This window comes from Enhydra lutris, unplaced genomic scaffold (genome assembly GCF_002288905.1).
Source record: "Enhydra lutris kenyoni isolate GAN:26980312 unplaced genomic scaffold, ASM228890v2 scaffoldscaffold9, whole genome shotgun sequence".
Lineage (NCBI taxonomy): Eukaryota > Metazoa > Chordata > Mammalia > Carnivora > Mustelidae > Enhydra > Enhydra lutris.
The window spans coordinates 55,284,436-55,311,038 of NW_019154093.1; the positions used below are offsets into that span (position 1 = coordinate 55,284,436).

General features: G+C 39.0%; 1 protein-coding gene across 1 annotated transcript; it reads right to left on the bottom strand.

Annotated features, from left to right (window-relative positions):
• Window positions 1-501: 501 nt before the first annotated feature.
• Window positions 502-25,697, bottom strand: LOC111143009 (guanylate-binding protein 4-like). Its single transcript, XM_022496405.1, has 13 exons — window positions 25,623-25,697; window positions 19,748-19,943; window positions 16,240-16,367; window positions 14,152-14,261; window positions 13,742-13,938; window positions 11,466-11,711; window positions 10,298-10,578; window positions 8,890-9,102; window positions 7,714-7,816; window positions 7,193-7,386; window positions 6,234-6,324; window positions 5,626-5,822; window positions 502-884 (listed from the first exon to the last, which is right to left on the bottom strand). Exons 2-13 carry the CDS (start codon window positions 19,935-19,937, stop codon window positions 819-821), a joined length of 2,016 nt encoding a protein of 671 aa, XP_022352113.1. The 5' UTR covers window positions 19,938-19,943; window positions 25,623-25,697; the 3' UTR covers window positions 502-818.
• Window positions 25,698-26,603: the final 906 nt, after the last annotated feature.

Sequence of the window (26,603 nt, forward strand, 5' to 3'; positions counted from 1 at the left end):
GCCCCTTCTTTTCACTATATCTGTATCTTTGGGGTAAATACTCAGTAGCACAATTGCTGGGTTATAGGGTAGCTCTATTTTTAACTTCTTGAGGAAACTCCCTACTATTTTCCAGAGTGGCTGTACCAGCTTGCATTCCCACCGACATTTGTAAGAGGGTCCCCCTTTCTCCACATCCTTGCCAATATTTGTTGTTCCCTGTCCTGTTAATTTTGGCCATTCTAACTGGTGTAAGGTGGTACCTCATTGTGGTTTGATTTGTATTTCCCTGATGGCAAGTGATGTGGAGCATTTTTTCATGTCTCTATTAATAAAAACTGTTAAAGTGTCTATGCTGCCCAGAGCAATCTGCACATTCAATGCAAACCCTATCAAAATACCATCAACATTTTTCACAGAGCTGGAACGAACAATCCTAAAATTTGTATGGAACCAGAAAAGACCCTGAATAGCCAAAGGAATGTTGAAAAAGAAAATCACAGCTTGAGGCATCACAGTTCTGGACTTCGAGCTGTATTACAAAGCTGTAATCATCAAGACAGTATGGTACTGGCACAAAAACAGACACATAGGTCAATGGAACAAAATAGAGAACCCAGAAATGGACCCTCAACTCTATGTTCAACCTATCTTGGAAAGATGAACATACTGGAAAGAATATCCAATGGGAGAGAGACAGTCTCTTCAATAAATGGTGTTGGGAAAATTGGAGAGTCATATGCAGAAGAATGAAACTGAACCATTCTCTTACATCATACACAAAGATAAACTCAAAATGGATGAAACATTTAAATGTGAGGCAGGAATCCATCAAAATCCTAGAGGAGAACACAGGCAGCCATCTCTTTGACCTCGGCCGCAGCAACTTCTTGCAAGACATGGCTCTAAAGGCAAGGGAAACAAAAGCAAAAATGAACTACTGGGACTTCATCAAGCTAAAAAGCTTTTTTACAGCAAAGGAAACTGTCAACAAAACTAAAAGCCAACCTACAGAATGGGAGAAGATATTTGCAAATGACATAATAGATAAATGGCTGGTATCCAAGCTCTATAAAGAACTTACCAAACTCAACACCCAAAAAAACAAACAACCCAGTCAAGAAATGGGCAGAAGACATGAACAGACACTTCTCCAAAGAAGACATACAAATGGCCCTCAGTATTGTAATACACATTTCAAAGTTACTAAGAGAATAATCTTAAGTTTTCATCACAAGGAAAAGAATTATAAATTTGCATGGTGATGCATGGTAACTAGACTTGTGGTGATCATTTCCCAGTGTATACAAAAGTTGAGTCATTATATTGTAAACCCAAAACTAATATAATGTTATATGTCAACTATACCTCTGGGAAAAAAAAAAAAGGAAAGAAATTAGAAACTGGAATACTGAAAGGTCATAATTAAAACAAGATTAGGATGCATTATCTTATGGTTTCCAGTTCCCTGTTGTAATCAGCACTTCTATTGCCTTGAGTGTGTTATTTCAAGGAGCATAAACGCTTCCATCCTGTCATTAATTGTTCCCTTCTATTTCTTTTATTTTTTCTTTCTATTCCCATTCTATTTCTATTATTATTTTAGTTTTAATTTTAGTAATTTCATCTTCATTTCTAAATACATAAAAATATATACTCTATAAAATGGAAGAGGCATGGAAGAGGATATATGATGTAAAGTTGGCCATCTCTCAAGCCTCATGTCAGCTACCCAGGTCCATCCTCAGTTGTGACTATAGTTACTAGTTCATTCCGTATTCTTTGTGAGACAGATAAAATAGATGTATCTATTCATTATATATAAATTTACTTGTAGCAACTACGTATACTGTCTGCATCTTTGTTTTTTCACTTTATGCTAAATCTGGAGATTTTCTCATATTAGTACAAATAGAGTTTTCCCTTCCATTGAAGTGACTCTAGAATATTCTTTTGTACAAATGCCCCATGATTTCTATTACCAGTACCTGACAGAGAGGTATTTTTTTCTGATTTTTTTGCCATACACAAGTGCTACAACATATACCCTAGTATGTATGACATTTAGCACATGGACAATTATAAGTTAAATTCCTAAATTTGAACTTGCTGGATCAAAGGTATGTGCATTTAATACTTTGATATAGAATTGTTTCAATTTCCACCTGCTAGAAATATGGGAGATTTTCTATTTCTCCAAATCCTTGGCAACCTAGGACCAAAGGTGTTTTTCTTTGCTAATCTTAAAGATGAAACAGGAGCCTCATAACTTTATTTTGCACATCTCTTATTATTAGCAAAGTTGAATATATTTCATTTCTTCTAACATATTTGTCCATTTTGGGGACATGGCTGTTTTTTTCCTCACTACTTTAAAGAAGCTGTGAGAAAAAGGAAATGGCTTAAAGAAATTATATCATTTTTTTCTGATATATATTAAAATGTATTCCTCATTTTGCCATTTGTATTTTTACTTTGCTCATGTTTTTCTTTTTTACTTTTTATTTTATTTAAATCCAATTAGCCTATATATATGCTTATGGTTTTCTATGAAGAACATTTTTTTCTTAGATAGCTGATAGTCAAATTTATCAGTATTTTCTTTTATCTCAGTCTGACTTATTTCACTTAGCATAATACTGTCTAGGTCCATCCAGGTTGTTTCAAATGGCGTTATTTCATCCTTTTTAATGGCTGTGTAATATGCCATTGTATATGTATACCACAACTTCGTTATCATTCATCTATCAATGGACACTTAGATTGCTTCCATATCTTTACTATTGTAAATAACGCTGCAAGAAACATAGTGGGGCATATATCTTTTTGAATTAGTGTTTTTGTTTTCTTTGGGTAAATACTCTGAAGTAGAATTATTGCATTATATGGTGTTTCTATTCTTAATTTTTTAAGGAACCTCCATATTGTTTCCATAATGGTTGTAGCAATTTACATTCCCACCGACAGTGTATGAGAGTTCTTTTTTCTCTACATCCTTGCCAATGCTTGTTATTTCTTGTCTTTTTGATTCTAGTCATTCTGACAGGTGTGAGGTAATATCTCAAGGAGGTTTTGATTTTATTTCACTCCTAAGTAAAATCTAAAAAAACAGATGAATAAACAAACAAAAAGCAGAACCAGATCTGTAAAATACAGAAAACAAACTGACAGTTACCAGAGTGAAGGGGGTGGGGATTGGACAAAATGGGTGAAGAGTGGGAGATACAAGCTTCCAGTTATGGAATGAATAAGTCAAGGGAATTAAAGGCACAGCATAGGGAATATAGTCCATGATATTTATTTTTTTAATTTTTTTAATTTATTTATTTGACAGAGATCACAAGTAGGCGGAGAGGCAGGCAGAGAGAGGAGGAAGCAGGCTCCCTGTCGAGCAGAGAGCCCGATGTGGGGCTCGATTCCAGGACCCTGAGATCATGACCTGAGCCGAAGGCAGAGGCTTAACCCACTAAGCCACCCAGGTGCCCCAGTCCATGATATTTTAATAGCAATGTATGGTGACAGATGCTTGCTAGTCTTGTGGTAAGTATAGCACAATGTATAGACTTGAGAATCACGGATGCCTGGGTGGCTCAGTTGGTTAAGCAACTGACTTCAGATCAGGTCATGATCTTAGAGTCCTGGGATTGAGCCCCGCATCGGACTCTCTGCTCAGCAGGGAGTCTGCTTCTCCCTCTGATCCTCCCCTTCTTGTGCTCTCTCTTGCTCTCAAATAAATAAATAAAATCTTCAAAAAAAAAATACCTGGAGAAATCATGATATTATATAACCGAAACTAATGTAACATTGTGCATCAACTACACTCAAAGAGAAAAAGCAAAATATATTTTATTTCCATTATGTCATACTTAGAAAAGTTCTACCTACTTCAATATTATTTTTTTAACTGCCCCCTATTATTTAATTTTACGGTATATTTTTTCATGTTTATATCTTTGAACCATCGGAAATTTACTTGCAAATGAGACCTCAACTTTTCTTTTTCAGTTGGCTACCTATAGTTCAAACACCATTTGCTGAATATTTCATGTTCCTTTACAAAAGAATACACCTAAATTATCATCTGTTCAATTTTCTCATGACTTTGCACTGATTTTTCAAGTCTGTTTTGTGGTTGTTACAATATTCAGATGTTAGTACCAGAGTGCTAATTGTTGGGGTGTTTTGACATGTGGCTAAAGCTAGTTCCCTTTCATTTGTCTCTTTTTCAGGATTGCACTGGATATATTTGTTTGTGGCTTTCCATAAAAACTTTAGAATTAATTTTTCTACTTTCTGAAAAATTATGTTTGATGTGTGTTTTGGATCAAATTAAATGCACATATTAAGTTAAATAATATTGACATTTTAATTTCTGTCAGTGTTCGTATCTTATATAGCACTTAAAAATTTTCTTCATATAAACTTTACATACTTCATGATAAGTTTATTCTGCAGTATCATATCATTTTGATGTTACTGCAAATTTGGTCTTTTTTTCCACTGCATCTTTTAACCTGCTTCTCACTTGTTCGAGTTAATTTAATCAATAGTAAGTTTGTCTTGTCTGTGTAAGGCCTTCCTATATTTAGGTAATCACTTTTTAAACTTTTGTTAAGTGAAACTAACATGATACATATATCTCAAAAATGAGTCACAGCATAACAAAAGAAGCCTCATTTTATAATTTCCTAAAAGGAATTCTGAGTCTATTTTGTTTGTAATCTGAGAATTTTAAATCCTTTAATAAGCATTTTATCTTAGACTTATAAAAGGGAGAGTTCACTTTTGAAAATTCCTAGTTATCAAGTTGGGTTTTGTATTTAACACTGGTAGCTAAGCTAAGCATATCCATCCACTTCTTTATTGTTTTAGTGCTCTTTTATGGAATTTTTCAGTATTTCCATGTTCTGACCCTTATGGTAAGACTATCTGTGGCTTATAACTTCCTATGATTTGCTCAGGATCATCTTGCTAGGGTGGGGAGATGTTGGGGCTAAGTCAAGACTGAGAACTATCACAGACATGTGTTCCAGTTCTAATGATGCCTTTTGGGAGATAATGTAGGTTTGATTTTAACTAATTCTCAGTTCTACTTCAGGCAGCATGGCTGCCATCTACAAAAATGGGAATTGCTAACAATGTGTAGAAAACAGGCTATCAGGTTGCATGTTGAAATAAGGAATACCGTTTCCTTATAGTTTACAGAGTAATTCACACAGATCTGGAAACAAATGCATCAAGTTATAGGGCTTTCTGGATTTTGTATTTCCCATCAAGCATAATCTGATACACAAAACCCAGAGGATCGATTTTAGATATATCTGATGGTTGTACTAGTAACCTAAGGATTATAGGACTAACGTCCTACTCACTCCAGGCATTATGAAAGCATACTATAGTCACTACAAACAGCAGTCTAGCAATCTGGGGGTGCCATTTGTTCACCTCAAAGACTAACACTATAGAAAGGGTTAGAGTCTTGTGGATTTAAGGACCTCAGCAGGATCCAGACGGATCTGAGGCATTAAGTGAATCATATATCTTTATGATTCCCCATGGGGTCATGGTTTTTATTAGTTTTGGTCCCTCTCCTGAGGAAGCACAGCATTGTCCCTTGGGCACTGCCCAGGCTCTGTGCAGATTTACCGTTAGCTTGTGCTTCAACGTTTTTTCCTGTTCCCCCTGAAAGTTTTCACTTTCTCTTTCCAACTTCTCTCTCAGTTGGGCTAAGTTTTCCTTGAAGCTTCTCTCTTGAATCTCCAGTTTTTGCTGTTGCTCCTTGTATTTCCGTCTTAGCAGCTCCAGTTTCTTCCCAGCTGCCTCCTCCTTAGCCTGCTTAGCACCTTAGAGAGAAGAAAGCAACAATCAGGTCTGATGATTTTATTTTGCAGTATTTTGTTTAGCTGCAACTGCAAATCTGGCTTTTTTTTTTTATACTTCTCTTTTACAATCTTGTTTACTATTTCCTTAATTTGATCAAAATTAAGTCTGACTTTTGTATGTCACACCTTAGTAATCATTGATAATCACAGTTTATCTTTAAACTTATGTTAAAGAAACTAATATGACACATGCTTCCAAAGTAAGTCAGAGCATCGCAGGAACCTCTCAAGGAATTCTGGGCCTATGTCATTTTGAGCCCACAATCTTCATCCCCACACCAGGTAACTCACTAGGATCTGGCATTTCTTCACCTAATACTTTACCAATCAAATCAAAGACCCATAGATCCAATGAATATTTATTTTCATTACCCGCTGCAATCTCTTTTTTTAGTAGCTGTATCTCTGTATGCAAGTCCTCAGATTTCTGTAGGAATCCTTCATTAAGAAGTTCTTCTTGGATCTATAAAAGAGAAGGAGTCCACTTTTGAAAATCCTCTATTACCAAAAGTAAGGGTTTTGAGTTCAACAGTTTCAGCTCTGAAGCACTGTGTCTACTGTTCTATCACCTGAGAGTGCTTTTCGATGGGTCTGTCCTGGAGAGTGGGAGTACCCATGGTTTACACCTTCCCAGGAGTCCCTCAACACCACCTCACTACGAGGGGAGTGGGGTCAGGCTAGGTCAGACCTGAGAACTATCCTCTTAAGAGGAGTTCCAGCACTGAGGATGCCCTTCCGAGTGATGTAGGATTAATTCTAATTATTTTTCAGTCCCACTGAGGCAGCATGAACACACACGTCTAACAGATAATGGAAACTGCTGCCCCCCTCTAGATTGCTGCTTATCAAGTGCCAGGTTGAGCTGAAGAATTAACTTTCCTCTGTGCTTTGTAGGATAACTCACACATATCTGGAAACAAATGTAATACATTTTAGAGCTTTTGGAATCCTGTATTTCAAGTCTAATCTGATACTTTTAAGACAAGATGGAGTTCTTACAGGTCTGTTTGATGGTTCAATCAAGAATTCTAAGGACTAGTGGACTGAGGCCCTATTTAACTGGGGCCCAATGAGATCACCCTAACAATCACCACAAAGAGCAGCCCAGCAGCCTCAGGGATGTTAATTGCACATGACAAATTCTCACGCTACATAAGGCACTGGAGTTTGTGGGTTTAAGGGCCTCAGCAGGGTCCAGACGGATCTGAGGTTTCAGTGAATCATGTCTTTATGGTTCTCCTTGGGATCATAATTTTTATTAGTTTTGGCCCTTCTCCTGAGGAACCATAGCATTGTCCATTAGGCACTGCCCAGGCTCTGTGCAGACATACCTTCAGCTTGTGATTCAACATTTTTTCCTGCTCCATCTGAAGGCTTTCTCTTTCTCTCTCCAACTTATCTCTCAGTTGCTCTATATTTTCCTTGAAGCTTCTCTCTTGAGCCTCCAGTTTTTGCTGTTGCTCCTTGTATTTCTGACTTAGAAGCTCCACTTCCTTCTCAGCTGCCTCCTTCAAAGCTGACTCAGCTGTTCCACAAATGTTTTAGAGAGAGAAGAAAACAAAAGTCAGATCTGATTCTCACCTCCTCAGTAGAGATACCAAACTGACTCTGAAAAGGTAGCTGAGAAACCTCTGAACTATGTGGGTTAGCAAGAGCACATTTTAGAATGTGATCGAGATGACCCTCCTTGGCTGACAGATTTAAAAAGCCAGCTCCTATTGTTATACTTAGCAGTGCTGTTTCACAGAAAGAGAGGAAGCTCTTTGTTTCAGGAAGGTTTTGCTCTCATCTACGTCTGAAGTTAGTGCAGAAACCTACCCACTCTGCTATGAGCTCAACCCTGCACCTGTACCTGCTAGGGCCTTCTCCTGATAGGTGAGGACAACATCTCCCTGAAGGATGGAGTTCTCTACTGCCACCTGGTTCTGTAAGAAGTGCTGGAGAACTTCATTTGCCTGAAGAAACAAGGAGAGACATGTCATGTAACAAAGATCTTGTCTTTTCAGGGAAATTATCATTCTATGAAGTCATAAATCTGGCCTTGTAAGTTTTGTATTTGCTTAGATATCCTTTACTAACTTTCCTTCCATGGGTCCAATATAAATTCTGAGTTCTTTTGGGATACCTGAAACCTTCTATTGTGGCCTCCTTCCTAGCACTCCATCTTTCTCTCCAGAGAGGCCTTCCACTGTCTACCCCAGGTACAGCCAACCAGACTTCTGTGCATGTATAAACAGGGACCCCTGTTTTCTCAAACATCTGCTCAATCTCTTTTCTGACAGAAAGGATGCTTATCTACCCTTTCTTAACTAGGATAACATTTATGGATACTTGCATCTTATATCTCTTACTCCTCTTACAGAGTGCTTTGCCAAGCCACATTTCCAGTTTTGAAGATAGCCAATTATTCTGAGCTGCCCTACCAGCTCTCCCACTTGCTGGTAGTACGACTTTGGGCAACTTGTTTACTTTTTGTACAACACATTTCTTGACTGCATAACTATAGTATCTAAATTATAATAATATTCTGAGCATTAAATTGGCAGTCCAACGAAAGTACCTGTCTATGGGTTACTTACTATATGCATGGTATATGTTAGCCTTATTAAAATCATTGTTATTGTCATCATAATCATTACCATTATTTTCACTATCTGTTCATGAATGTATGATAATCATACAATTACCCAATTATTTGTCATCAAATAAAGAAGACATCTTGGAGCAAAGACTGTTATCTTTACTCTTTGTATCCTCTATACTAAGCAAAGAAATGATCACATTGTTTGATAAAGAAAAATTGTTCTCTTTAATCCAGAATTCCCAATTCTATACCATTTCTTGGGAAGAAATATTTCTAATCTCTTCAACAACATATAACTAATTGTGGATAAAAACTAAAAGGGTGGCGATATGGCTATGCTCTGCTTTCTCCCTTAAAATGGTGCTATGATCTTACATTTTCAGAAAAAGCAACACCCTTTGACTCTAGGATTTTGACAACCACCCTTCTCTCTTTACTCCTCACCTTAACCCCTTTCCTGTGCACTTGGTTATAGTCCCATTCAACCTTTTCCTTTTCTTCTAAGTAAAGATGATATCCTCCAGGAACACAGAAAGTTCCTCTTGAAATGTTTTTCATCAAGGACTCTGAAAGTTGCTTAAGCTGTGCCTGGCAATATTGGACAGATGCATCTTCATTCTGCAGCAAGAAATCTTCCTTTATTTCCTCTATGGTCTCCTGCCGGGGAAATTATGGAGAAATCAATTAGAAAGGAGCTGTTAGGAGGGAAAGTCCAATGTCATCCTCTTAGGAAAAGCATCATGATCACCTATGAGTAGACTGGAACATGGAATGGACCAGGAGTCAAGAGTCTTTTAGTCCTAGTTCATTCGTTCTTTCTCTCTTTCTTTTAAAAATTTATTTATTTGAGAGATAGAGAGAGAAAGAACATGCATGCAAGTTGGAGAAGGGGCAGAGGGAGAAGGAGAGAGAAAGAATCTCTAGCAGCCTCCCTGCTGAACACAGAGCCCTGTGGGGAGCTCAGTTCCTCAAACCTGAAATCACTACCTAAGTCAAGAGTCAGACACTCAACCAACTGAGCCACCCCAGCATCCCCAGAGACTTTTAGTCCTAGTTCTGATTGATTCTCTTTATTACTTGTCAAAAGCCCATTAACTCTCTTGGATTCAGGCTTATCATCTATAAAATGATGGGGTTGTAAGATATAAACTCCAATTTTCCTTCTGCTGTAGTATGATTAACAGTGACCCAACCATCAACAATGAAAAAGAGAAAGTTGAATTGTGCCTTGAAGTAGAGTTTCCTCAGAGGAGATTGAGAGAGCACAAGCAGGGGGAGTGGCAGAGGGAGAAGCAAGCTCCCCGCTCAGCAGGGAGCCTGACCTGGGGCTTGATCCCAGGACCCTGGGATTATGACCTGAGCCAAAGACAGGTGATTAACCAACTGAGCCACCCAGGCACCCCTCATGGCAATTTTTAATGCAGCAGAAAATTAATAAAATGTCTATGTTATAGTAAAAGGCTATGTTATAGTTATACTATGTTATAGTAAAAGGCTATAGTAATCTATAGCCTGTATAGCTCTGTCTCACAACAATCCAGGCTCCTTTATTTTTTTTAAGATTTTATTTATTTATTTGACAGAAATCACAAGTAGGAAGAGAGACAGGCAGAGAGAGGAGGGAAGCAGGCTCCCCACTGAGTAGAGAGCCCGATGTGGGGCTCGATCTCTGGACCCTGAGATCATGACCCGAGCTGAAGGTAGAGGCTTAACCTACTGAGCCACCCAGGTACCCCAATCCAGGCTCCTTTAACCAGGATGAAGAGATGAACTATTTGATAAAAAATATATAGGCTCTAAGCATGATTTCCGAAGGAGAGAAATCAGGAGTGCTAAATGCTAAGACAATTACCATGAGTTTTTTCTGGAACTCGCGCTTGTCGTCTTTGAAGGAGTACTCCATGAACACTGCAATGGCTTCCCTCTCACAGTGTGCATGTACATCCAACAGCTCCTGAAGTGTGTCTGTGGGGAGCTTCACTCGCTTGGCCATCTGCTCTCTGTAGTGGTCAGCTGCCTTCTGCACGGCCACTGAGTTCTCACGCTGAGCCAGAGTTGTCACCACATTCTCCAAGCAAGGAACTGCTCCTTTCTTGATGGCATCCACATAGGCTTTCAACAGAGTCCCCAGCCCTATATAAGCCAGGGAATTTGAGCATAAATACCAAGGTCTCAATCAGTAGCTTATAGTTTTTATGAAGCATCATTCTAAGATCACAAAAAGCCCCACCTTATTTACAAGGAAATGTTATTTTCTCCTTTTGGGAATCTATTCCTTTCTAACAGGATTATTGTTTTCCTGTTTTTTCTTTTATTGTTCTCCATTTTGTCACAGCACAACTTAAATTACCAACTATACAATATGCACCTATATACTGGAAAAATGGTTTCCCATTCATGAGAATGTAAAGGAATAGATTACATAGGTGAAGTAATAGACACAAACAAGACCAGCTGCATAATGTGTGTGCCCCGGTATAAAACAAAAATGTGAACTCCTAGTTGAACATGATTGAGAATTCAAAACAAGGATAGAGAATCTTAAAGCAAGTATGGGTCCATCTCCACACAGGATACCATAGGACTGCGTAAGTTACATGCCCACGGAGCCTGCCCTACACATAAGATGACACATAATTCTGTTTCTCAGTGGTCTTGCAGGAACTCATAGCTTGCTATTTATGACCTGACTCATGTAAATTTACAAAATAACCTGCTATCTCCTTCAAGACAAGAAGTTATCCCATAGGATTTCTCAATATACAGATGTCCTCTTTTTAACACCATCTTGTCTTCTTAGGATTGGTGGCTTATGTTCCTGAGGTATATCAGGTCTCAGCAGACCCTCACACAGGGAGACTTTAATGAGTAAACACACATGGATTTCTTTTCAGGCCATGAAAATCTGCTTCTCCATAGTTGCACACAGATGTAAACAAAATTACTGACAAATCCAGGCTCTCATCAAAGCTCCACCACACACTGACACAGAGACATGCTTTGGGACAAGGGTGACTCACGGCTCCCAGTGACAGTGATTCCCTCTCTTAGGGTCTTGGTCTTTGTATGATTGAAAATATAGGTACAGAATTTCTTTGATTGCTCCTGGAAAGCACTGTCTAGCTTGTCTTCTGGCACCTTCTCAAGATGGAATAAGAGATTTCTGTCACTTGTAGGCCGGTCAAAGACGAAGCACTTCCGTTTTGGAAAGAACTGCCTGATACACTCTCTGGGCATGTTGGAATTCTGGATTTTGGGATTTGTGCCTGCAAAAGTGGAAAAAAACTGATCACTGAAAGGTTGCCTTTAGGTAAGGGAGTCAGAACTTTCATTTCCAGGCATTTCTTTGCATTATGGCAGTTCCTGTGCCTGTGAATTTCCTTTATTCTAATCATGAGCTTTGTAAATTGAAATTGTGCCAATTTACCAAAGTCAAGGAAAATTCCTTTCTGAACAGAGCTAAGAGTCAGGGAAGTACTTCAGGAGAGGAATGGGAGGCATTCAGCACAAGTGAATAAACTTATGCTGGTTTCCCTAGCATTTTTATGGGGTCCCATGGATTACGTATCTAATGTTTATTGAATGACTAAGAAAAAAAGTCAGAGGGCCATAAATACAGAGAACAAATGGGTGGCTGCAGAAAGGATGGTGGTGGGGGATGAGTAAAATGGGTGAAGGGGAGTGGGAGGTACAGCCTTCCAGTTAAGGAATGAAGTCAGAGGAAGAAAGGTATAGAATGGAATATAGTCAATGATATTGTTACAGTGTTGTTTGGTGACAGATGGTAGCTACACTTGTGGTAAGCACAGCATAATGTACAGAGTTGTCAAATCACTATTTTCTACACCTGTAACTAATGCAACACTATGTGTCAACTATAATTTAAAAAGAGGTCAGAAGTACTTTTCCATGTCAAAAATGAAATATGGGCCTTAACGTGATGCCAGAACAAAAGGGGAACACTTTGCTGGGGAAAATGTCAGGAAGAAAATAGATGATATCCAGGTCAATAAAGAAAAATTTTTATAAGCATAAGCCAAAAATATGTCACACCACAAATATGTTTAGAGATTCCTTTAACTGAAATCTCTAAAGTATATTTTAATCTAAATGTAATTTGAGACCTCATCATTTCCCTATATTAGATCGATTCAGACTTCACAGGACCTTACAGAGCAATTCTGTAGCACATATCAGCTGTTTAATGAATAAATAAAAATGGATGTTCCCTATCCCTATAGATGTCTTCTATTATCCACTTTGCTAAATACATGTAACACATTTATAATATAAAAATAGAATATTGTGTAAGGCTACAAAGTGAAAAAGATGATGTTGTAAGGAAGGTAACATGAAGGTCTGACAGCTTTACAGGAAAGATGTGTCAACATTTTTTCTGGACCTTTTAGTTTGCAAATATCCTTTCTGTGGAGAATATAACTCTACAGGTGCTAGTAATATACAATTATTAAATATTATAAATTTATTACTTTAAAATCTCTAGCAATTGGAGCTAAGCTCACTAAAGAAATTCAGGCCCAAATATTAGATCAGATAACCTATTAATCAGATAAATTAGATCAGATAATCTATTAATCAGCTAACACTATTAAAATATACTATTCTACCATTTTGATTACTATATTATTACTATTGAAATACATTTTAAAAATAAGTAATTGATTTCAATGTGATTTTGTTTAGCAATTTCCAATCTGATGAACTATTTTTTCTTTTTCCAATTAAAAAAAAGGAAGAACACTTAACAAGCCACAAAAGTATGTGGGCCTCAAGAAGTTATAGCAATGGGGCACCTGGGTGGCTCAATGGGTTAAGCCGCTGCCTTCGGCTCAGGTCATGATCTCAGGGTCCTGGGATCGAGTCCCACAGCAGGGACTCAGCAGGGAGCCTTCTTCCCTCTTTCTCTCTTTCTTGCCTGCCTCTCTGCCTACTTGTGATCTCTGTCAAATAAATAAATAAAATCTTTTTAAAAAATGACACTTATAACCATGTGAAAAAAAAGAAGTTATAGCACTGATTGAAATCTGGAAATATTTTTTCATGGTATTAATTAGCATTAAATTATCTGATCTAATATTGGGTCCCGAATTTTTTTAATGAGCTTAAGCTCCAATTGCTAAAGACTTTAAAGTAATAATAACCCACAAAGCCCAATCACCATTAGCACTGGCTTCAGTCCAAATTCAAATAAACATTTATGTCAAATGCTGAATGACAGGGCTCAGTTGATCCCATCATTAAAAAACCTGCCACCATTTAAGCCATACTCTGAGACCTGGAAGCAGCTTCAAGGCATCCTCCAGGTACTCATCTTCAGTTATGAAGAGTCCATTTATCTTCATTTCCAGTGTGAAATCTCGTAGAGCCCAAATAAAATCTGGAAAGAAACTCACAAAGTTGGCAGAGTCGTCTACCCCACTGAACTTTGAGGATGACTTCGCCCTGATTAGCTGTGATAGTTCAGTCACATAGCTAGGAACTTAGCTAAGGAACAAGTACTTTACATCACAATTTCCAGATCTCAGATAGAAATAAATGTTATAAGCACTAATTTTTATTCTGGGTCCCTCTCACTCCCTTCTGCAATCATGACAATTAAGTCACAGAAAAGATGACAGTCTCAGTTGAGAATGGCAATTCCTGTAAACTCAATGAAACTTGGTGGTTTGGTCCCTGGAAGGATACTGCAGCTGCTCCAGGGCCTGGTGGTTGATGGTGCCCATGCTGTTGTAGATCAAGGTGCTGCTCAGAAGCACCGTCAGGGCAAAGATCCATGAGTCATTCTTGGGGTCGACCTAGAAAGCACATTAGACAAGGGACTTAGAAGGCTGCTATTTATTCACCCATTCACTTATTCATTCATTCAGTTTTTCATTTATTATTTTGTTACTATATATTGCTGAAATCTTAAGACAAAGAACACAAGTTTTGAAGACAATAATAAATTCAACCTCATTTTTAGTGTTAACATAGTACCCTCTCAGGCCTCAGTGTCTTAGCTATTAAAAGAAGTAAATGACATTGTCAATATGGGTAAAATGTCTAATGCAGTCCCTAGAATACAACAGACATACAATAATGTGAGCAATTATTCCTCTATCAAATTTTTCTTCATATTATCTGTATTTGCAACACAAATGTTATTCAAAAAAATTCTACAACTACTCTTTAGGCACCTACAAAACGTCAGACACTGCATTTGGCTGTATGGATGCAAAAGTTACTGTACTTAAGATGACTTAAGAAGGGGCAGATAAAGGCAACCAAGCTTATAATCTCTCACATGGAGAAAAGAATCGTGCAACTTCAGAGCAAGAAGTGACTATGGGGTCACTATGGGGTCTTGGATATGGAGGGCAAAATTGGAACCAACATTCAGGGAAAGACCTGAAATTCTTTGAAGACCAGGAAAATAGAGTCAGATATCTCAAAGCATTCCACAATTTTAGTGTTAGCCACTGGTTCTGCTGCCATCAGCAGTTTACAACACAGTGTATCCTGTTGCCTTGTACAAATGCAGTATCTAGATTCTATGCTTATCAGATTTGATCTGGAAGACTAGAAAACTTTTTCATATTTTTGGGAAAAAAACTATTTCCTCAAGTCCTTATTGTCCCTGAAAGTATCCAACGTAGATTGCTTTTTTTTTTTTTTAAAAGCAGGATTTGGGCCAAATAACAATCGTTTCCAACATCAAGAGAATCATTTTGCTTTTATACTGAATTTACTGTTAAGAGCTTTAAAGCTGAGCACAGAATCTCTGAATACTTTCTCCCCACATTTATGGAAGCCAGATATTTACCAATGCTACTTTGAATATAGGCTCAGAGTAATGTAAAATAAGGAGAAACAATTTGTTTCACTTAATAGTATAAAGAGAAAATATGTAAGATTATATCAGGTAAGATAATTTCAGTGGGTCAAGGTCATTCTCTTATATAAGTCAGAGAAGAAGTAATCTCTAAAACCAGAGACTTGAACTAAAACTCTTCATGAATGCTCCTGGTATAGCTAAACTTCGTCTGAAGAGGATTTAAATAAATTACTTTACTGAAATCCTATTTCATATCTCCTACTTTTTTACTTCTTTTTTTTTATTTTAAAGATTTTATTCATTTATTTGACGGAGATCACAACTAGGCAGAGAGGCAGGAGGGTGGTGGGGTGGGGGAGGGAAGCAGATTTCCTGCTGAGGAGAGAGCCAGATGCGGGGCTTGATCCCAAGACCCTAGGATCATGACCTGAGCTGAAGGCAGAGGCTTAACCCACTGAGCCACCCAGGCGCCCCACATCCCCTACTTCTAAATCCATCACATCCATATACTTGAATTGCTAGGTCCCACTGACTTCACAGGTTACAGTTTAGATATTATTTCTTCCAGGAAGCTTTCTCGAAGCCATATGATTGGATTAGTTGCCTACATCTACGCATGGTTCCCCGTACTGATCACACTGTGTACATGTTGTCTGTTGCAGTTAAGCTCTAGGCATTTGCCCTATTTGCTGCAGTATCTGTAGTACTTAGTACAGAACACGGGAATTCAGCTGTTTGGTTAAGTATTTACTAAACTGTATGTTTATCCAACTGTTAAAAGTAAGAAGATGTTGTTACTATATACCCCAATACTTGAGGTGACCAGAAAAGTAAGTTCAGGGAGAAATATATTCTCATTTTCATACTTGGGTTTAGAGTTTTTAAGAATAGGTAATAGAGCTTGAATTGAGGTAGCAAATGAAAAGTAGAGTCAAGATTCCCCCATGACTTTGCCTTACCTTTTCTATATTACCTAGACCTTCAGTGTCCAGAAGGACCAGGGTGTGGTTCAGCTTGGAGGGGTGGGGTACACACCACATCCAAATACCTTTGGTTTTAGACCTCACTGTGGAATCCAGGAGGAAGCCTGCAAGAGAAGAGAAGAAAGCAATATGGATGTATGGGGATGCTTAGAGTTTAGTGGACTGAAGTTCAGCACCTACTGCTGTTGAGCCAGAGAGGAGGTAAGATATTTGGAAAACCAGGGCTGCATGGTCTACATAGAAATAAATGACTAATGACTAATGGGGCCAGAGGCAGGTTCTCCTAAAAATCAGTAAGAACTAAACAAGACAATCCAATTACAATTTTTTAAAAAGACTTCAACAGGCATTTAACAAAATAGGAATTACAAAGGGCAAATAATATGTGAAAGGATACTCAACCTTACTTATAGTGAGGCACATGACATAGAACCAAGTAGTCATCATAACAGTAAAAGTCAAAAATTTTTCTTTGGATGTGAGAATTCTTAATTGCTGCTAATAAACATGTAACTTAAACAGAGAGTTGAAAAAGACACTGATTTTATCTGGAAGTCCTAAAGAAACAAATACTCTGTGACGTAGAAATTCCACTTTAGGATCTATTATATGAGAAGTTTGTGTACCTATACATCAGGATAAAATTACAAGAATATCTAAGACAATTTTGTTCATAAAAGATAAAAGTTATGGGGCACCTGGGTGGCTCAGTGGGTTAAAGCCTCTGCCTTCAGCTCAGGTTATGATCCCAGGGTCCTGGGATTGAGCCCCACATTGGGCTCTCTGCTTAGCAGGGAGCCTGCTTCCTCCTCTCTCTCTCTCTGTCTGCCTCTCTGCCTAATTGTGATCTCTGTCTGTCAAATAAATAAAATCTTTAAAAAAAAAGATAAAAGTTACTATAATACCTTGAAAAAATTATAGGTACATACAAAAAATGGATGAATCTTAAAAACTTCTTGTTGAGCAAAAGAAGACCTCAAAAAATACATAAAATTTAACTCCATTTAAGAAAACTTCCAAACTCATTCTACGAGGTAATCAGCATTACCCTGATTCCAAAACCAGACAAAGACCCCCCTAAAAAGAAAAATTACAGGCCAATATCCCTGATGAACATGGATGTAAAAATTTTCAACATGACACTAGCAAATTGAATTCAAGAGTACATTAAAAGAATTATTCACCATGACCAAACGGGATTTATTCCTGGGCTTCAGGGCTGGTTCAGTATTCACAAATCAATTGATGTGATATACCACATTAATAAAAGAAAGGATAAGAACCATATGATCCTGTTAATAGATGCAAAAAAAAAAAAAGCATTCGACAAAATACAGTGTCCTTTCTTGATAAAAACCCTCAGTAAAGTATATAAAGATGAGACATACTTCAACATCGTAAAGGCCATATATGAATGACCCACAGCAAATATCCCTTGATAGGGAAAAACTGAGAGCCTTTTCCCTATAGTCAGGAATAAGACAAGGATGTGCACTCTTACCATTATTATTTAACATAGTATTGGAAGTCTTAGCCACTCAGCAACTAAACAACACAAAGAAATAAAAGGCATCTGTATGGGCTAGGAAGAAGTCAAACTTTCATTCCTTGCCATTTTCAAGGACATGGATGAAGCTAAGAATGTATTATGCTAAGTAAAATAAATCAGTCAAAGAAAGACAAATGCCATATAATTTCACTCACACGTGTAATTTAAAGAAACAAAACAGGTGAACATATGAGAGGGAGAAAAAAAAAGAGAGGAAAACAAACCATAAGAGACTCTTAAAGAAACCGTAAGAGACTCTTAAAGATGGGCTAGATAGGTGATGAGTATTGAAATGGATATTAAAGAGGGCACTTCTTGTGATGAGCAGTGGATGTTGTATGTGAGTGATGAATCACTGACTTCTACTCCAGAAACCAATATAGCACTGTGTGTTAACTAGAATTTAAATAAAAAATTGAAAAGAAAAAAAATTTTTTTAAATGGGACCTTGTTTTATTTCCAGGAAAGCCACAATACAGGTTTGAGGCTACACAGCCGGTAGCAGAATCGACACTGGACCTTAATGGTGGTGCACACAGAGCCAGTGTCTGGCTACTGTCCACAGCACTGACTCGCCTGAGGGAGGACATTGGACACTGAGGTTAGGATTGCTATCTCTGCAGCCCCTGATGGCTGCATGACACTACTGTGACACTGCTCAGACCACCTGTACCCAATGCATGGGCACTGTCCCAGTGTGTCTATCACATGTCTTGAGTCAGAGTTGCAGGTGGTCATATTACTGTTGAAGCTTCATGTCATGTCCAACTGCAAGACTGGTAAAGTAGGTTCTCCCCTCTATGGATGGAGGTAGTCTCTGCCCCCATCAAGATTCTTTAGGTGTGGAATTCTTTTATGTGGGAAGAGAGGTACAAGTTCTAGGAGTAAATGCTGGGGACCAGGAATGGAAAAGAATGACAAATTTTCACATTTGGAGCTGTGATCTGAGACTAGAACTTGATTAAATTCCATTTATATCAATTTTAAAAGCAGTCCAAAATAAAGTATGCTTTAGAAATGAAAACATAGACTATAAAACCATTTTTAAAAAGCAAAGGAATAAGTATCATGAAAATCAAAACACTGGTGAGCACTAGTGAGAGTGTGAGAGGGTATGGTTGGGTCTTTGGGTGTTGACAATGATTTCTTTTTCTTTTTCTTTTTTTTAAATTTTTATTGTAAGTAGGGCTTAAAATAAAAGCCTACTCAGGCTCAAGCCAACACAGGGCTTGAACTCATGATCCTGAGCTGAAGACCTGAGTGGAGATCAAGAGTTGGATATTTAACCAACTGAGCCACCCAGATGCCCCACCAATGATTTCTTGACTCAAGCCATGATTACACAGGTGTTCACTTTATTCATTTTATTGTACACTGTGTTTTAGGCACTCTTCTGTATGTGTTAAAGTTCACATATTTGAAAAGGCTAAAAAAAGAGAGAGAAGGGGTTATAACTTATGAAAATTTTGCCTTGACATGGAGCAGAAAAATAAAATGGTAGCTCTATTGACATATGGGATAAAAAAGATTTTCCCCTTTTTCTCTTCCTTTCCTCTTCTAACAAAAGTGGTAAATATTAAAGTAATTTGAAGCTTCTTGAAATGACATTACAGGTTTGGCAGAAGTGATACAGGAGAAAGAAAGGAAGTAGTAGTAGAAGCTGAGTTTCTAAGAAGAGTGGATGGGATCCAGAGGAATTAGTTGGGGGAGGGAGGCTTGGATCGCTAATAGGGTGTGGAAAATGGCTGTTCATTATTGGAGAAAAGAGGTTTTATGAACAAATGGGGTTGAGGTTGTTCATTAGATGGTCAATATTACAAGTTTTCTTTATTGGGCAGAGTCAGCCTCTTCCTTTAGATGACATCAGAGGAGCATGACCAATCTGCAGTATCGTTGGTTCCAAGCAAATGACTCCGGTCCCAGGACAACACTCACCATGGTTCTGTCCTACTAGGCGGTTCAACAGGTAGGATTTTCCTGTCCGATATTGCCCTATAATGCCTACCACCATCACAGGCTGAGAAATCTTGTCAAGAATCTGTAACGCTTTTCGATTCACATTCAACTGCTCTCCGTGGTTTTCCACTAGACAAATGGGTTCTGTCATGGTGGGTCCAGATGCCATGGTAACCTGAAATGCAGAAGAGCCTCTCAGTAGAATGTAAGATCCCAAAGTCATCTTTAATGGTTATTCAAGGAATGTGCATATCTACTTCCTACGTTTTGTATGTTTTTAAGGGAGAAGTATACAGCCTGCCACCAGTAGATCACAGATTTCTTCTAACATGCCCATAATCCCTAGCGGTATCTATGATGGCACATATGTATCGTTTGTCTCCAGTGATTCGGTTTTCTAAAAATAATGTTCTTGCTCAGGAATCCCTCTGCATAAAAAGCCTTGGTAAAAATTTTTTTAAGGTGGGGTACCTTGGTGACTCAGTCAGTTAAAGCAGCTGTCTTTGGCTCAGGTCGTGATCTCAGTGTTCTGAGATCAAGCCCCGCATTGGCAGAGAGCCTGCTTCTCCTTTTCTCTCTGCCTGCTGCCCTGCCTACTTGTGCTCTCTATCTCTCTGTCAAATAAATAGATAAAATCTTTTAAAAAATTTTTTAAGGAAAAAAGACATATATGTATATATCTTTTTTTTCCTTAAAAAAATCCCTGGAAGTTAAAGAATTTTATCTTTTCTTACTGGATGAAGTAATGATAATACAGATATTTAAGTTAAAGGATTGGTAGAGGCTTTATGGTCAGTTAGTGGCAAAAGCAAGAGTTGAATAGCAATCTCACTGCACTAACTACTCCAAAATCTAACCTATCAGAATTAATTTCCTCAAATACGCTTTTAACAAATAGGTAAGTTTCTTGATGGGGAAACTGCAGGGTTCTCTATTGACTCATTAGGTATGAAGTCATTATAATACATAGTGTGATCTAAACAGATGCTGTTATTCCTGCACAGTCATCAAGCCACCAATCTATTTCCAGACCAACCCCTCTATTTACAGGGTGTGTGTCTCACTGGAGACTTCAGTTCATCTTACATTTTGTAAAAGGTATAACTCTTTTTTTAAAAAAGATTTTATTTATTTATTTGGCAGAGAGATAGAGATTACAAGTAGGCAGAGAGGCAGGCAGAGGGAGAAGGGGAAGCAGGCTCCCTGCTGAGCAGAGAGCCCAATGTGGGGCTGGATCCCAGGACCCTGAGATCATGACCTGAGCCGAAGGCAGAGGCTTAACCCACTGAGCCACCCAGGTGCCCCACAAAAGGCATAACTTTGATATCCAGTCTAACTTATTACCTAATTCATTACCTAATCACTATCTAATTCATTATATAATTGATGAGCCTGATGCCATGTTCAATGCTGGGGATATAAAAATGAGTAAGATAGAGTTCCAACCTTCAAAGTGCCTTAGAATCTGTATTAGCTAGGCTTTGGTTCCTCTACAAATAACAGAAAAGCCTAGATAGCCGATGCTTAAAAAGCTGAAAGTGTACTACCCTTTGTCACAAGTTTACAAAGATAAAGATTATAATTCACAAAGTCATCAGGGGCAAAGTTTCCTTTTATTTCTTGCTTAGCCATCTTTTAACAATGCCACTTCATGGTACAAGTTGACTTATCATCACATGTCCCTTCTAACCAGCAGAAGAAGAAAGGAGGAAGGAGGCTAGGTCACCTTCCTTTAAGGATATCTCGTGGATAATTGATCATGATGACCACACATCCCTTCAGCTCAGAGTTCAGTTACTACAATTATACTTCAAGAGCTTATGGTATATTGGAGAAGACAGGCAATAGTCACAATTGCAGCATAAGTAGAGAAATACCATGATAGACATATGCATGGCATAGTGTCCAGTAAAAGAAAGGTGCTCTAATATAGCTTGAAAGAAGAAATCAAAAGATACAATTTGGTAACTATGACAACAGGAGAGAGTTAAACACGAGAAGAGACAGCATGTGTGATGACTTGGAAGATTAAAATGAGAAAGAGGCATCTAAAGTGACTCCTTGGTTTTTACCTTGGACACCTGGGTAAATGTCAAAAAGAAAAATACAAGTCTGTTTTTCGTGGGTGTTGAAATTTTTAGAAATATTTAGTTCTGATATACTCATAGACATTAAATAGAATTGTGTAGACCTGAATGAAAGCATTATAGGCTGGTAAGCATTCAACCCATACTTTGTCATGTTCATTTGAATCTTTTAACACTAAGTTCAGTGAAGGTAAGGCCTCTACAATTCTCAGCACCTACTGGGCACTACATAAACATTTGCTCATTTGAATTGATGTGCAACTAGGAGAAAGATCTATCGGTAAAGTAAGATATGAGAGGTTGTAGTATATGCATCAAAACAGCAATGATGTTTTTATATCTCCCACACGGTGAATACATAAAATGAGTTCCAAGAGCCTATGTGTCTCAGAAGGGTAGGTGGTGTGGGTATCAAGAGGGAGGAAGTGACCAGAAAGATTAAATATATGGAGTTTACATAAGAGAAGGACTAAACATATTCTTAGGTTGTGAATAATCATTAATTTAACTTATATACATGTTGTATACCTGCCATGTGCTGGGCATTATTCTAGGTGCTCTGTACCCAGCAATGAACAAAATAGATATAAATTCCTGCCTCATGGAGCTCTCATCTGTTAGGAGAAGACCTCTAATAAGCAAAATATATTCCATATATAAATTATATATATATATATAAACATATACATACATATTATATGATACATGTAATGTAATGTTAGATGATGATGAATATTCTAGAGAAAAATTATCAGGGTGTGAAATAAGCAGGCAATAGGGATATGCGGTGTTAGGGTTGAATTCATACATAGGGTAGTCAGTGATGGTCTCCCTGAGAAAGAGACATAATGGAGGTCATCAGTGAGCTTGAAGAAAACAGTGAACTGTTGGGGAAAAGAGCCTGGGTGGATACCTGAGTAACATGAGAGGAGAGTGGCAAAGAATGGAGCTCTCTCTTAAAACAAAATAGAAATACCTTTATAGTGACAAGAAAGATACGGTTCCAGAATTTATTAAACTGGAAGAAAAAGACATTTCTATGCTTTATAATGTTTTATTTTTGTTTATAGGCTTACAGAGAAGTGAGCCAGTTGTGTGGATGTTTAAGATTCTGCCCAGATCTGACAGAGTCCCGTATCTGGGAAAGTTTGAATATTTTCCTCTCAGTGAGTAGAGCATTTCATGAGACATAGAGAGAGAGATCAATCATGCAGCTTTGACTCTCCCTTTATTTTTTCTACGACAGTGTTGAGCAGTGGTGTTCCCACTGTTTCCAGCTTTCCATCCAAGGAGGTGTTTCTTTGACAATGACTGAGGCAGTCCTGGAGCCCAAGTGGAAGACACTGTCAGGCTCAAAGGTGCCCCAAAGTTTAGCCTATAAGTCAAAGCTGAGCTCCCTCCACACGACTGAGCATCTGCTTCCTGTGCCACTGTTGTAAGTTTGTACAATACTTAAGCACAATCTTGTATCATACAGGACAGACTATTGCTGACATGTAACAACAACTCTCTTACCTCATTTGAGATACTATATGAAATACTAAAGAGCAACTAAGCATAACTTCAGGGTAAAGAAAGCTTTTGCATATACTTTTCAACTTTCTATTTTGTCTCTACATTTTGTGAAATTAGACATTGTCCATTTATTTCCTGTGAGAAACAAAAAATTATTAACTGCATGGCAAATACCCAGGCCTTTCAGCTTATAATACAAAGCTGCCTGAAGGCACTGGTAATAGAGGGGGTGAGCTCCAGTAGAAATAAAACTAGAGCAGGAATAAGAGTGACAACTGAAGAAAGGCACCATAATATGCTGTGTTTAGAGCCTGACCGCCTGGGTTCCTATACTGGATCCATTCTTTACTAGCTGTTTGACCACAAAAAGAATACATAATCTCTTTGTGCCTCTGTGAGTAATCTCATAAGGTGGTAATACTAATAGTAACTACATTATAGGTCACTGGGAGTATTAAATAATTCATGACAGTTATGACAACTTAAAACCATGGCTGGTGCATTGTACGTATCTGAGGAGACAGAAGAGATAGAATTCCAAATGCATGTGAAGGACCATTTTGGACAGAAATAGTGACACTTCTCTCATCCAAGAGTCAATGTAACTGCGAAGGAAACAAGGAAGGATGCAAACAAGGAAAGGGTACATCTCATGAGAAGGAAGAACAGGCAAGAGAGGCACAGCACGAAGGGCTGACATGGAGGTCACTGATGCAGGGGGAGCCAGCAGGAGGAGCACAGAGCCATCTTTGGGTGTCCCAGAGCAGCATCTGGAGTGAGGCTATCAGGTTCAACTTAGAAGGTTCAAATCACCTACTGTCTGTGAAACCTTGAAAAAGGGACTGGGTAAGCCTTGATTGATTTTGTTTCTTTCTAAGATTTATGAGCTGGAGGGGGTGGGAGAACGGAAGGGGGTGGAAGGGAGGGAGGGGGAGAGTAGAGGGAGAGGGAGAACCAGACTCCCTGCTCAGCAGGGAGCCTGATGCAGGACTCACCCAGGATCCCAGGATCATTACCAGAGCTTAAGGCAGATGCCCAACCAACTGAGCCACTCAGGTGCCCCAAGCCTTGATTTTCTTATCAATATTAAGGGTAAAATAATAATTCCTTCTTCATCCATAACTGTATAGACTAACAATGAATAGGCTGTCAATGAATTACTTCTAATTTTCAACAGCTAATATACTGTTTCTATAATTAGCAACTGAGGCAATGAGTTATTGTGTCAGTACACTCTATCAGGTGTACATTACCAAAAATCTAGGCTAAATAAAAATCCTTTTCTTAAAAAAAAAATCAGTTCATTAGGTGCTAGAGAGTTAAAAAATATGGAGTAAAGCAAGAGTTTTGCTGGTGTACTATAGGACAAATTGCAGATTTCTTTTCTTGGACTTAATATTTTTAAAACCTTTGGGGAGGAATATATGGATTACAAAGTTTATTATTACTACTTTTTTAGCTGCAAAGCAGGACTGAGATATCCAAGCTAAGATGATTCTAAATCCAAATTATATAAATAGAATGAGATGGTTCTACTAGACGGAGTTAGTCAATGGTTTGCAAAAGTTATGATCTATAAGCATCATCTCGCATGATGGTTAAAAATGCCCCAAATCCATATTTTCAACAAATACTACAAGATACTCTGATGTAGTTTGTGTATGGAACACACATTTATAAACAGTGCAGGATAAACACGCTTAAACCTTAGGATTATTTTTAACAATCGATTAGCGTGAGATTGAATAACTCCATACACCACTGCTGTCTCTACGGAATATTACATGTTAATAGTACACACACACAAGAAGTCGTCTTCCGGGATGTTAGTGGTCAGTGACACAAGGGCCATCCAGGCTGTTTTCCCGGCGCCCGGCAGGGGGCAGGCAGGACCGGCCTCAGGAGGGAGGACACCACCCAGCGCCCCTGGGGAACGAACGGCGGGAGTGGAAGGTGCCTCCATCCTGCCCGAGGAAGGCTTCAGTCCCCTTCCGCAGCCCAGGCGGCAGGCACCGGTGCTTCTCCCGCGCCCGGCTCCCCGTGACGCCTGAGGGGCTGCGGCGCCTCCCGGGACGCGGCGCGACCGGGGTCGCCCCGCGGGCGCCCCGGTTCTCGGGACAAGCTGAGCGGCGGGAGCTAAGCTCCCCGCGCCGGCCTCCCGCCGCCTTCCCGCTGCCCTGCGCTTGGGCCTGTGCTGTTCTTGTTTGTTAGCCGAAACGGCCGCGCAAAACCAAGTTTAGGAGCGAACTTACGTGGCGCGGGCGCTGCAGTCAGGGCACAAGTTCTCGGCGCTCTCCCTCTCCCCTCTGGCGCTCCGCCTGCGTCTGGCTTCTCAGGAAGCTGCCTGTTCCCTTTGGAAGCGGGAGAGCTGCCGGATATTACAGCCATGCCGCCGTGGGTGGGGGATGCGGAGCACCGTAATCGAAAGTACACGCACAGTGTTTGCGGCGCTAACTGCGGGGGATTTCGGCTGTTTGACTGAGGCGGGAGAGCGGGGCGTGTGGGACCAGGCGCGCGGCAGGTGCGTGCGTTTCGGCGCCTCCGCTGTCCCGGCGCCCAAACTTGGCCGGCGCCGCATGCGCAGTCGGCTCCGTGGCCTTGGTCAGGGAAACTGAGCCCGCGGCGGGAGTGCGGCGGGAGTGTGGCGGCAGCGGGGCCCTGAGGCTGCCTGTCTCCCAGGACGTCTTCCCGTCAGTGCACGGCTTTGTTCTGTTTTGTTCTTTATCTTCTACTTGTTCTTTCCTCTTTTCTTTTTTCTTTTCCCTCCATTCAAAGAACTACTCTCGCTACTACTGTAAGTATTCTTTCATAACGATAAAAATACGTATATCGTCCCCAAATAATCACCAGTACTTTATTCCAGTTCTTGCAGTTATTTTTTTCTCCGTTTATTCTACGATGGAGGCAGATGGGGGGGGGGGGCGCAATTTGCTTATATAATCTGGGGTTTGCTCTGAATAATAGAAAAATACTTAGTCAACAGTGAATTTTTATTAGAAATAAGCAAAGAAATCATAACCAACATCACGTTTTAAAAAGTTGGCAAATGCTACATTTTCAGAAACTTCTGAGTGGATTAAGTAGACATTAAGTGTCAGTTCCATCTTCACCACTGTATTTGTGTGAAATAGGCTCTTTGGCAGTAACTGTAAAAACTAAGTACCTGCCGATGGTTATAGACTCACTTTCTATATGCTATCAAAAATTTTATTAAATTATAAAAAATTAAAAAT